The sequence below is a fragment of the Sceloporus undulatus genome, chromosome 3, assembly GCF_019175285.1.
Source record: "Sceloporus undulatus isolate JIND9_A2432 ecotype Alabama chromosome 3, SceUnd_v1.1, whole genome shotgun sequence".
Taxonomy (NCBI): domain Eukaryota; kingdom Metazoa; phylum Chordata; class Lepidosauria; order Squamata; family Phrynosomatidae; genus Sceloporus; species Sceloporus undulatus.
The window spans coordinates 90064348-90077403 of NC_056524.1; the positions used below are offsets into that span (position 1 = coordinate 90064348).

Genomic DNA, 13056 nt, shown 5'->3' on the forward strand with positions numbered 1-13056 from the left:
GAAGGTTTTTTTAATCCCTGCTCATTAGTCATACTATTACATTCAGGGTTCAGGCTTTGTCTTTGTCACCTTTTACTTTTCTTTCTCTTCTGTCTTGGATTGCTTAAAGAGTTTCCTCTGTCATCCAGTGAGACACAATGGATAGTTTCTACATTCCCCCCTTACAATGTACCTGATGTTAGTCTAGAGTTCATCTGGTTCCTGGTCTATTAGGCATAATAGTGCCACTGCTATCATGTTATGTAGCTGTAGTTTGAAGTGAGGTGCTCACAATGGTGCAAATTCCAATAATACCTTTGAAGAAAATGTCTCTTAACCATTTAGCTTTATAGGTAACCACTAGCATATTCAATTATGCCTAAAAATTAGCCAAAGTCTACTGTAGCTTGCATCAGCCACAGCAAGTCTCAAGCTCACATAATTTCCTTCCTAGCTGCTTTTAGGTAGGCAATAAGAGGCATTCAGAAGCTTTAAACTGTTGTGTTGATTTCAGTTTCCATGTCATCCACGTCAGCATCTAGGCTCAAGTTTAACTATAATTAGTTTAAACAACTCAGCTTCAAAAAACATGTTCTGAAGATGATCTGTTTCAAACCAGAACATGGAAAGTTGCTTTCTTAGGCTATAAACATTCAGAATCTTTCAAATGATATAATCAGCAGCCCTACTTAATGGGGGTATTCTCAGAGTTTTACACAAAAAACAGAATTAACACCCCCCTTGATATGTTCCAAACTACTGTATAGTTAGTGAATATGAACCACAGTTTGCTGATACAGAAGACATATTTTGCTGTTAAGGAGGGTGAGAAGCAAGAGTCACCCTGCAAATTTCTCCTTCCAGATGAGAAACAGAATACTTGAGCCTAAAATTCATTGCAGCTTGTTCCTGTGCATTCATGTTATTTTAAATTCAGACGGAACAATCTGTGATCTTTTAGATGTTGCTGTACTAGAATCTGCTACCCCTCTGACCTTTATCCATGTGCTTAGGCTGATGGGAGGTGCAGTTTAACAACATTTAAAGCATGTGAGGTACCTGTGGGATTGAAGGCATAGTGTGAATCTCAGTATTATTGTTCTGCTGTTAGATTTGACCACTTTTCCCTTTATAATCATTTGAGATTACTATGCACACAACACACACACACACACACCCCTAGGAATAAGAGATTAATCCCTTTGTAGCTCTAGCTTGTACCACAATAAATTTGCTAAGAACCTACAGTACGTTCTAGGACTAGGAGTGGTAATATCAGATAGTTATCTCTACCTTCCTCTAGAATCTATTTGTAGTAGTTGACCTTGGTGCTTTAAGAGAATGAGAAAGGAGGGATGGGGCTGTGAATTAACTATGCCACCAGCTCTAAGTAAGCATATCAAGAGGAAAACTAAGGAGTGAAACAGACAGCCCTTTTGCAGTGGCTTCTGGTGGCTTGGGAGCATGTCGTTTAGCCAGCAGGAAGCTGCCTTGAAGTTGCCCATCTGACCACATGGTGAACAGCTCTGTGGCACTTTGGTGGTGTGGCACTCGTATGCCACAGATCGCAGGAGCACCATAAAGCCATGGCGGTGGGGGAAACGCCAGCTATTTGCCGGCTCAAAAAAGAGCAACTTTCTGCCACTTCTTTTTGCACTAGCAAAAAGCCAGGTCAGGGCCGCAACATGTGGTTGCTGCAGCCCCAATCTGGCATTCATACGGCCAGTGTCAAACCGCCTCTTTAGGGTCAGCTATTTCAGCTCTAAATTGCAGTGACAGTAGCATATTAGTTTTAAGTGTTCCCTTTTTTCCTTCCATTTTCATATTTGGACCTGTGCATTCATTTTAGTTATTGTAATAAAATGTCAGCTAGAAGAATAAAGAATGTATCTTTACTAAAAGAGATGCTAGCTAATCCATGTATCTACTCTGTTATTTAACATTCAGATGTTAAATTGTGATATACAGTAATCCCTATTTGAGAAAATTGTTGAGAATGCAACAGAATATCAATTCTTTCCCACAGACCTGAGAGTATCTACAATCCATTTATAATTTCAGGCTAAATCTCCAGTTACAATTGGCTGGGTTACCATAATAACCTAAAATAGCATAAAAGAAGAAAACCTACCTTCCAAAGTCCCTTCATAATGCAGACAATGAAAAGAACCCTTAGTGCTAAAATCTTCTTGGTCAATTTAACAATGATAAGGGCAGAACAAATTGCTCTGAATTAGAACCAAACTCATTCTTGTTATATACTGAACACTGAATAAAATCCAACCAAGTCCATGCAGCAGTTTTTTGCTCTTTATCAAATAAATCATAATGTCCAGACTACATTTACATGCTAACATAACATACTTGAGGTGAATTGTATGCAAAGTTAGCAGAAATATTCTCAATTCAACATTACTGGCCAGTAATATATCCTCTTTCAGCATTAGACCAGCCCTGCACCAGGGGTGGGGATTCAGTTAATGCATGACAGTGGCACATGGAAATTAAAGAAGATTCAACATGGTTTCTCTTCTGGGATACATCCTGACCATATGTGAATGCTATCATATGGTATCGTTTGTGGAATAGTTAAAATCAGCAAACTACACTAACAGTTTTTCATTCCACTAACAGCATATCAAATCCAGCCCTACATTTTCACCTTCCTTCAAAGACAAAGACAGGCATATCAACAGTGTGACACATAGAAGTCTATGCTACCTGGACACAGAGTTCAGAGGTCAGGCTTATCATTTTATTACATTGCCGCAGCTTTATAAACACTGCTTCAATGTGCAAATAGAATCTTAATAAAATGGATTTTAGATAAACTATTTCTGACTACAACACAATTATTAACTTTCTGAAGATATTCAAAAAGTTAAGGTAGCCCTGTAGTTCTATAAAGATAAAATGAAATCCAAAACTAAATGGTGAGTATCTTTATCAGGATCAATAGATGTTTCTGAAGCCACAGGAGTGTTATTATGGGCGGAAAGTAGTGTTTTTTTTTAATTGACTTTTTTGTATCACTCAGGAAGGATCCCCCCTCAAAAAACTCTCCCCTTTTCTGTTATCAGTTGTTAGTATTACAGAAAATGAAATAATTTGGAGGCTTTTGACATTCATTATATGTATTATGGTTTAACAGCACAATTCATATCGCTCATGCCAGCACAGAGATGAATGTGCTACTAATATTTCAACAGCAACATTATAAATAGCTATTTTTCTAGTCTTTGACATATTTATGGTAAGAATTGCATTCACTGGTCAGGCAAGAAAATTTTCTGAACTGGAACCTTTTTTTCTTTTTCTTTCAGCCAGTGTTATGCCATGAATGACAATATAAAGATAACCAAGCAACTACAAATTGGTATGGGATGGCAAATTTGTGGCATTATTTCTGCGGCTGTGTATGTCCGATGTGAGTCCCTTTATGTATGTATGCATGTATGTATGATTTAAAGATCACCCTGTCTGAAAATCATGTTTTTAAGGTTGTGGTTAACATTCCAGGATTCATTCTCTGTTTTCTTATTTGTGATACACAGTGCAATTCTATTACAGACTGTGTGTTTGAAGATCCAAGTACCTTTTAATGTTTCATCTACTTTATTTAGGTCATAAGATATGCAGCCAGTCAAAGTGAGAATCTAACACCTCACCAGTTCTGTGGTAGCATAATCCCAAAGCATTTTGCTGCTTAAGGTGAAGCAGACAACAACTCTGTCACTCAAATCAGGGTGCATAACATCCAAAGCCAGCTAGTTATTCTTGCCAGCAAAAGCCACCATCACCTTTCTGGCTCCCTTGCGGCAGAAAAACAAAGTAAATAACTAGTCATTTTCTGCTTTTTCAAGATTGTACCTATAGCAGTGGCTTCACTCTGCCTAATGGTAGGGCTGGCTCTGAACCCAAATCTGAATGAAGGCTTTTAAAACCATAAAATGAGTGAAAGGGTTCAGCCAGAGCAAATCCTGTCTTCTGATCCTCACTTCACCTGATGTATCAATATTGCACACCTACTCACTTGTGAACTCAGGTCAGAAACATATAGGTGGATACCTATAAATCTGTCAGTGAGCTTCCTTTAAATACAAACACTTTTTAAAAAAAGACAAAACATCATGTTCTCTCAAAGCATCAATAAAGTGTCATGTTCATATTGTTCACTGAAGAAAGTGTCACTTTCCTTCAAAACAAAACATTTAGCTCGTTCCATAACAGAGAACAATAAAATATCTGCCAATGTAATATTTATCCACAGAAAAAAGCTACTAATTGCATATATTTATTTAAAACACTGTTTAAGATCACGTGCTATGGCTGTAAAACATAAAGGCTGCTGAATTCACATCCATCACTACAACTGTCTTCTTTTATCGTCATAAAATATGTTTTCAAAAGATTGCATTGATCAAAGTTTCAGATGAGATTCTGATCATAAGCACTACAGATTCAAGGAGTAACATAGCAAATCTAAACAAACATGCTTGGAAATAACTGAAATCAACTGATTTGATTCTAAGTAATTGGCATGGGTATATATGACAGAAGCAGTACTTCTTTAGAGCAAAGGTAGAAAGGTAAAGGTAGTCCCTTAACATGAATGTCTAGTTGGAACCAACTGTAGGGGGCGGTGCTCATCTCCGTTTCTCAACTGAAGAGCCAGCATTGTGTGAGGACTGCTCTGGTGGTCATGTGTCCAGCATGACTCCACCTAACATTGTTACCTTCCCACTGAAAAGTGGTACCTATCTATCTACTTGCATTTGCATGCTTTCGCACTGATAGGTTGGCAGAAGCTGGGACTAGTGACAGGAGCTCACCCCATTATGCGGCACCTGGGCCTTGAACTGCCAATCTTCTAATTTTCTGATCATCAGAACTGGCATTGTAACCACTAAGCCACCGCATCCCTGTAGAGTACTTAGTTAAATTATATTTCTAGGTAAAGAAATTGCCTTAAAAAAAGTTTCAATCTATATTTCTAGCTGTAGAGACACACACATTGCTCATATGAAAACTCCTTCCTCATCAATGGATCTAGTTTACACATCTCAGGCAGACTCTGTCCATGGTAGCTGAGACATACAAGAACCTTTAACTGCCACAATCATAATGATGACATCTAAAGATGTCACTTGCAGTGATCAAATGAGCTAAAGAACAGGATTCAATGCAAAACATCCATTCTACAAACACATGAAAAAATCTGCACCACATATTATTACAGTTTACAAAAGCAAAACAAATAAAATAATTCCATACTGAACTTATAGAGAGTGCTTTCCAATATGTCCACTGAGATGACTAAATCCCATTTACTTCAAGCTGTCTTATTTTCAGGTTAATTTTAATAACCCTTCATACCTTGAGCTGAATCTCACATCTGAATTCCATGTACAAACCTGAAGACAAACTAAAGTGCTATCACATGCAAACTTACATGAGTACTTCCCACTGACTGTGAGAAGATTTATTTCCAAATTGCTTGGAACTGTGATGCTTGAATAACAAAGGATGGTCAGTGAAGCGTTGGAAATACATATGGCAACTTCCTCCAAAATGAGTGGGAAATTATTGAGGGTTTAGTCCAACATACCTAGAATCATAGAATAATAGAGTTGGAAGAGACCTCAAGGGCCATCCAGTCCAACCCCCTGCCATGCAGGAAATCCAAATCAAAGCATCCCCGACAGATGGCCATCCAGCCTCTGTTTAAAGACCTCCAAGACCTGGAGGGAGCCTGGTTGGGGGGGGGGGCAGGTATATAGAAACTTGGCCAATAAAATGGATTATTTCTCTCTTGTTTGGCAAGGACCAGCCTCAGTACATATTTCCTGTTTCCTACTGACTCTACTGCCCATAATTTTCTCTTGGTGACTGCTGCTTCATGTCCTCCTTTCATAAACCACTTGCCTCCTTCATTCTCCATTGCCCCCTCCAATCCCTACCTTCAGGCCTCTGTCATCTTTACTATTGGTCCGACTGTGGAGTCAGTCCTCTGTTCTGTTTATTCCTAATTCTCTATCCCCCTCAGTCTCTGTTGCTCATTGACTCTCTATTAATTTAAATTTAGCTTAATGTAATACTGTCCATTATCATCCATTTGATGACCAAAAATATTCAACATATTTAATAAGAAATGCATTTGAGAAGCACATTTATACCAACATTATTCCTAATGTTTTTCTAAGATCTTATCAGCAGTATACCTTACAGGAAATCTATATTTGGGGTTGGAGACATGCAAGCATCACATTACACAAACAATAACTGTAATAATTACAGTATGACTTATAGTTAAAAGTATAAAACCGACATCATCCACTACCAAAATATCAACCATAACAGGCCTTTTTTTACAATGTCAGGCAACTTTGTAATGTGAGGTGGAAAGAGACAAGATGTCTGCTACCCCTCACATGAGGGGCATCTTAAAATCTGATGTATGCACTCACCCGAAAATAAATACATAAATACGGCATAAAAGTAGCTTCTGAGGCAAACCAGTTAAGCTCACAGGTAAAATGCTACAAGTCTTTACACATTATCACTGCTTTCCATGGAGGTATATTCCAAGCAGGTATATATGGTGATATACTCGGAAAGAAATATTTGAAAGAGAGAAAAAAAATTACAATCTTGCTGTTTGCTGTTTTATCCCTATTTTTACTGGAGAAGGCTGCTGGGAACAAACCTTAGCAATACCTGATTTCACACCTGTGGCATTTTCCAAGTTTAGCACACACGACTCTATAAGAGGAACCATTTGTCAATTTGACAGGTACACAACTTGTAAGACCCTGAAATAATGTAGCTGCTTTACTTCTGCAACACGAATTCTCTTTTCGGAGTACATTCCATTTCAGCTGGGAGCACTGAACTGCTTTAAGGTCAGTGGTAAATATGGCACGTTAACCCATGCGACGTATTGCTGTCGACTGCACAGTCTAGGGCAGCTGCTTCAGGAAGACAATCCTAAACCAAAAAAAATAATAATCCTACAACTGGAGCCTCATTCTCAACATCATTGAGAATGGTTCTGGTTTTTTCCATAACATTTTCCTCCAAGAACTGTTGCTGTTATTGTACAGTGAAATGTTTTTTCAGTACTTTCAGCTTGGATGGGATTTCACAGATCTGGGTACCCTTAGGCCTAACTTCTGTAACTGAATGTCCCTTCTGCAACAAATAAAATAATAATAATAATAATAATAATAATAATAATAATAATAATTCTGCACTCAGATTGTCCTGAGAGAAAAATCTTTGCACATCAATGATCTTTGTCAATTTGGAACCTGCCATGCTCAACCTGAGAGTGAGGCGACTAACTCCCCAGCCGAGGGCAATGCCAGGCAAAGCTGAAAGTCTGACAATTACTTCACATCTTGTCTAAAAATACTCCTGGCGGTGTGCAATGTGATCTGCTTCCAACACAGCCTCGGGAAGAGTTTAAGTCACCCAATGGGCAACTTCATGGCAGGAGAGGCACCATCCTAGTGGAGCACCCCAAAACTGGGGTGTCCAAAGATGAGCAAATGGCATTTCCAAAGCCTGGGTGACATCTCCTATACAGTCCAGCTCCTCTCTCTGCTACCCTTGCCAGTGACAGTGAAGTGCCCCTCCACCCATGCTCCAAGGGTGGCCCTGGCCAGGAAGGCTTTCCCAGGTCACCCAGGGGCTGAAGGTGCCACCCCAGAGGGGCATAAGAAGATCACCTCTTCTCCATCCTCCCCACCCCTCAAGACTTCTTCCACTTCTTCCACCCCTTTCCCAGACACCTTTCATCCAAGATGCCAGCTCCTGGGGCAGAAAACATGGTTTTGAATGGAGAGGTTCCTGGGGGTGGGGTGGGGTGAAGATGGAAAGGTGGGCCTCATGACAGGGGCCCCCAGCAGATGCCCAGGGAGACAAGGAAAGCCCTGAGGACTTGGGGAGTTGGAATGGGCGCCCTGCCACCAGCAGCAGCCCTCTCCAGAATGGATGCCAACCCAAGTAACAGCAAATGGAGAACAAAAATGGGGAAGAGGAAGAGGAGGAAGAAGAGACCTACCCGGAAAGCTTGGCAATCTTGACAAAGCTAAACACATCCATCCATGCAGCCGCCTGAGCCCTGCCTGCCTCACTCCAGGGGCACCCGAGGCTCCATGCCAGGGAAAGGGCTTGGCATGGCTGGTCCTCCTCCTCCTCCTCCTCCTCCTCTTCCTCCTCTTCTTCTTCCAGCAGGAGCAGCAAGCCTGGGCAGGGAAAGGGATGGCGAGGGCTGCTGCTACCCTCCTCCGGCCAGATGCCGGGCGTGCAGCATCTCTCCTCGGAGCCACCCGGGCAGTGCCTCTCTCTCCCTCCTCCTCCTCCTCTGCTGCTGCTCCCCTTCAGTGGCGCGCGCTCCCGCCCGCGCGCCTTGGCCAACCAGGAGCTCCCCGAAGCTCGCAAGGCAAGAGCAAAGGGAGAAGGGGAAGCAGGACAGAGAGAGAAGCCAGCCCTCTGCGTCTGCGCAGGACCAGCCCCAGGACCAGGAGGGCGCGAGCCCCAGGAGCTGCCAGGGAAGGCAGCAGGTGCTGAGCCTGTCCAGCCAAGGGGCCAGAGGCAAGGCAAGGCAGCAGCCCCCACTGCAGCCACAGGGTGGGAAGGGAGCTTCCAGACAAAAGTGAGACCTGGCCCAAAGGGAAGCTCAAAGCACTCAGGCAGGGAGGCCAGAGGTCCCCAGTGCATCACCAGCAAGTGGAGGAGCTTCAAGGCAAAAATGGAGGACATGGTCCAAAGAAACTGCTCAAAAGACTCCTATAGAGTGACCAGAGGTCCCCAGTGCAAAGGAGGACTAAGCCCCACCACCAAGTGGAGGAGCTTCAAAACAAAGATGGAGGACATGGCCCAAAGCAATCGGTCCAAACACTCAGACAAGGTGACCAACGCAAAGGAGGACGAAGCGCCACCACCAAGTTGAAGAGCTTCAAAGGAAAAATGGAGGACTTGACCCAAAGAAAAGCTCAAAAGACTCAGACAGGGTAACCAGAGAAGCTTCGGGACCAAAATGGAGGACATGGAACCAAACACCACCACAAAGTGGAGGCGCTTCAGGTCCAAAATGGAGGATATGGCCAAAGAAAAGCTCAAAATATTCCTCAAAAGTCATGTTTCTTAGCCATGCTCAAAATGGAGGGCATTTTGGAATTGCTCCTGGACAGGAGGTTGAAATGTAGGACATGTCCTGAAAAAGGAGGATGTCTGCTTACCCTGCCACCAGCTGCCTCCTGGTGCGGCTGCATTCCCATTCTCTGGTGGACTAAGAGGAGAAGAATCCTAGAGTTGGAAAAGGCCCCAAGGGCCACCCAGTCCAGCCCCATTCTGCCATGCACAAAGTCACAATCACAGCACTCCTATCCAGCCTCTTTTTAAAAACCTGCACAGGAGGAGACTACTACACTGTGAGGCCACATGTTCCACTGTGGAACAGCTCTTACTGTCAGGAAGCTCTTCCTAATGTTGGGGTGCAACCCCATGTCCTGTACCTTAGATCGATTGCTCCATATCCTGGTCTCTGAAGCAGCAGAAAACAAGCTTGCTACAACCTCAGTATGACCTCCATTCAGATATTTAAACATGGCTATCATGTCACCCTTTAACCTTCTCTAGAAAAGGCCAGGGGGACACCATAACTGTGGTATTGGGAGGATGGGATCAACGTTGGCAGGCAGATGATTAATTTTGCCCACTGGAAGGTACTTGCAAGGAGGAGGGCAAATTACTTTCCCTAACCATCATCACTGGTGAATTCATCAATATGAATTCAAAGACATACCCCTGTTTAACTGGGGAAACAGTGTACAAAGGGATCTTGTTGCACCTTAAAGACTCACTGAAACAGAGAAGTTGGTCACATGAGCTTTTGTAGGCTTGAGCTTATTTCCTCTGATGCTTTGGAAATGCAGCTGAGAAATGAGAACTTGGGAATTTCCAAGGCATCTGAGGAAGTAGGTAGTCTACAAAAGCTCAGGCTACAACTTTTCTCTTTCAGTTAGTCTCAAAAGTGCTGCAAGATCCCTTTTCATACTTAAATATGAAGAGCCTGACGAGCTGAATGTGTGTTTAGCAGTGCGCTCTATGTGTTCCTAGCCTTCCAAAGTAGGTGTGCCTAGGACAGTCAATCCATATTACTCCTGGGAGGGCTCAACCACAGTAGCTGTCTTAATAGTTTAGTGCTGGATTATTTAGTATAATTTAGACTGCTAATTCCTGAGGAGTTTTAGATCTGTAGGAATCTTGGTGGGCCAAATGTTGCCAGATCATTTCAAGAAGGCGCTTAGCTAACTCCTAGTCTTATGGGGGCCTTGGGCACAAGCCATGGAGGAGGTCAATATTCAAGCCTACTCTTTGTCTTGGTGGCAAAGCTTGGGAAGTTCTTTTTAAGACTAATGACTATAAATGATTTGCTGAAGCTATCATGAGCAGTGAAATGATGATGCTCTGGATCCCAGTCACAGATGGCTCTGGCATGATATTCTGCTCAGTCTTGTTGAATGTCAACTTCCAAAGCTCTGCTTATTAGCTCTCATTCTTGCCTCTAAGCCCAGCTGGCTGCAGTTTTTCACTGGTTGTAGAAATGTATTCTGCCTATACTCAGAAACAAACTGTACTTTAGACTTTTTCCTTGCACTGCAAGGATAAATGCCGGTTAGTCCCCATGCATCTGAGAAGTAGACTCAAGTCTACAAAAGCTCGTGCTACAAACTTCTCTCTTTCAGTGAGTCTCAAAGGTGATACAAGATCCCCTTGCTTACTGATTTTCCTAACACTGCTATGTCTTTTTCTATGAATTCTGCCAATGTTTGTTTTCTCAAGTTAAGATGCATTTTTGGAGCCAGAAGAATTAAGTGAAACTACAGGCTCTGTTATGAATGTTTTTTTAAAAAGTATACTTAATCCTACCACTTCTGTTTGGAAAGGAAAGCAGCTGATAGTAGCTGTTGCTGGTGAGGAGAGAGAGAAAGAGAAGTCAAATGTTATACAATATTCCTAAAGACAATAAAATGTTAACTTGATGCTTTTGGTGGAGAAATTGTTTTGCTTGTAGTCTCCCTAGAAGTGTCATCTCCTTCTAAAATCTTATGTACAAGGCTAGGTGCACCCTCACATTATTCCTCCTAATATAAAATACAGTGGCAAAGGTCGTTTACAGGAAGAATATTTTGAAATCAACAATGCAATGACACATAAGTCAGAAGCAATAACCATTAACTGCCGACTTTGCACTCTTGGCCTCCCACTCCTTAATGCCTATAGGAAGAAAAACTGTGGTTGTCAAAAACTAAAACACAAGACCATTTTAAGAAAGGGATGAAGCTAAAACAAGTTGCTGTTTAAGGTCCACAGAACCTTGTGTATTTTCCCACATACTAAAGTTTACAAATCAACAAGTCTGGTTTGAGTCAGGTCATTGGTTGGCAGAGGTCTCGCTTTGTGAAAACATCTCTGCCCACAAAGTCAATGCCGTTTATAATTTTTGATAATATTTTTCAAGAAACAGTGTGGTCTATAGTTCTGTAATTCCTTGTACTTAAACACCCTTTGATGTATAATTGGCTTCATGAGGACAGAATAAACATTGGAACCAGTTGCACACTATACCCCTGCTTCATCACTCTCATGTCCAATAGTAACTTGAGTTGGCTTGAAGACTGAATAAGATTTCATGGGTTAAATCTGTGGTGGTAATCATTCCTTCTGGACATTGTTGAACTAAAACTCCATGCGTTCCTCACTAGGACTAGGGCTGCTGGGGCTTGCAGTCCAGCAGCAGCTGGAGACTACATGATTTCCATCACTGGGCTAAATCCAACATTAATCCCATCCACACTAGACCCATTGAAATGAATTGGATATGAATTATTTGTGATAAATGGGCCTCATTCATTTCAATGGGCTCACTCTAGACAGGACTGGGATTGGATTTAGTCCTGTGTCTTTCATTACAGCACAGAAAAGTGTATCAGATGCAGATCAAGAATATCCTGTCGTTAAAGTATTGTGTGAGGAAATTCATATCTATCTTATGAGTGGCCTTCTGCCATTTTGGATTATTGATCCAGCGTGTTTTCTGTTACAGAGCCATGTGGCTCTGCAGTGTTTTAGGTAACAGTCTTTCACCCAACTTCCTAGTATTCCTTTAACTGGATATTTCATAGACAGAAGCTAGGATCTTCTGCATGGTTCTATGGTATGTGAACTACCATACTTTTCTGTTGTCTTTCACAACATATGCATAACCATCTGAAGGGTTCAAAGGTTTCCTATCACATTTCTGGTCTGTGAACTGAAGCCAGAATGTTCATACACAGCTTACAGCTGTATAGTTACAATTGTATACAACTGTGCCTCTCCCTATAATGCCTGCTCAAAGACTGAGATCTGCTGGAGGAGTCCTCCTCTATGTTCAGTCATTAGTGAGAAATGCAAAAGGGTAGGAGATGAGAGAGAAATTGTGTGTAAACTGTGTCACCTTCTGGAATGCCTCCCTTTGGAGGTCACATTGGCACCAATGTGGTTTTCTTTCTGGTGCTCAGCTATAATGTGGCTTTTTATTAAAGCCTTTGGGGACTAATGTATTCCAGGTCTACATGTACATAGTTTTAAACTGTAGTTTTTAAAATAGTTTTAACTATTACTGTAGCCTCAGATGGCTCCAAAGGGCTGCTGTCGGGCCAACCTGAGGGCAGGGCATGCACATGATGCATGCCCCCAGATCATGCAAAGACTGTGTGGAGGCAGCTCAAATCCAACCACAGAAGGAATGGTTTTCTTAACACTCCTTCGCCATGGTTGCCATGGTCCCGTGGCAGTCCTGTGGCAATTGGGGCGGGAGCGGCCTCTGGCCACTCCTTCTGCCCCATCTGCTTCACCCCCTATGTTTAATATGCTTTTACCTTGTCCAAATTATTTGTCTTTTTAACCTGGAAAATATTTTAAATTGTTCATATTGTATGCTGGCCTGAGATTCTGTGATAACAGGAAGGAGAGAAGCACTGTACTTAAATTAATAAATAAATGTTCAAGATGAGACATTCAACA

At 41.9% G+C, this 13056-nt stretch overlaps 1 protein-coding gene across 1 annotated transcript in view; it reads right to left on the bottom strand.

Annotated features, from left to right (window-relative positions):
- The window catches only part of FRMPD4 (FERM and PDZ domain containing 4), a 262955-nt gene extending 254524 nt beyond the window's left edge, over nucleotides 1–8431 (bottom strand). Inside the window, 1 exon segment of the mRNA XM_042460879.1 lies at nucleotides 8045–8431. Coding sequence (XP_042316813.1) covers nucleotides 8045–8085 — 41 coding nt within the window. The 5' untranslated portion in view covers nucleotides 8086–8431.
- Nucleotides 8432–13056: the final 4625 nt, after the last annotated feature.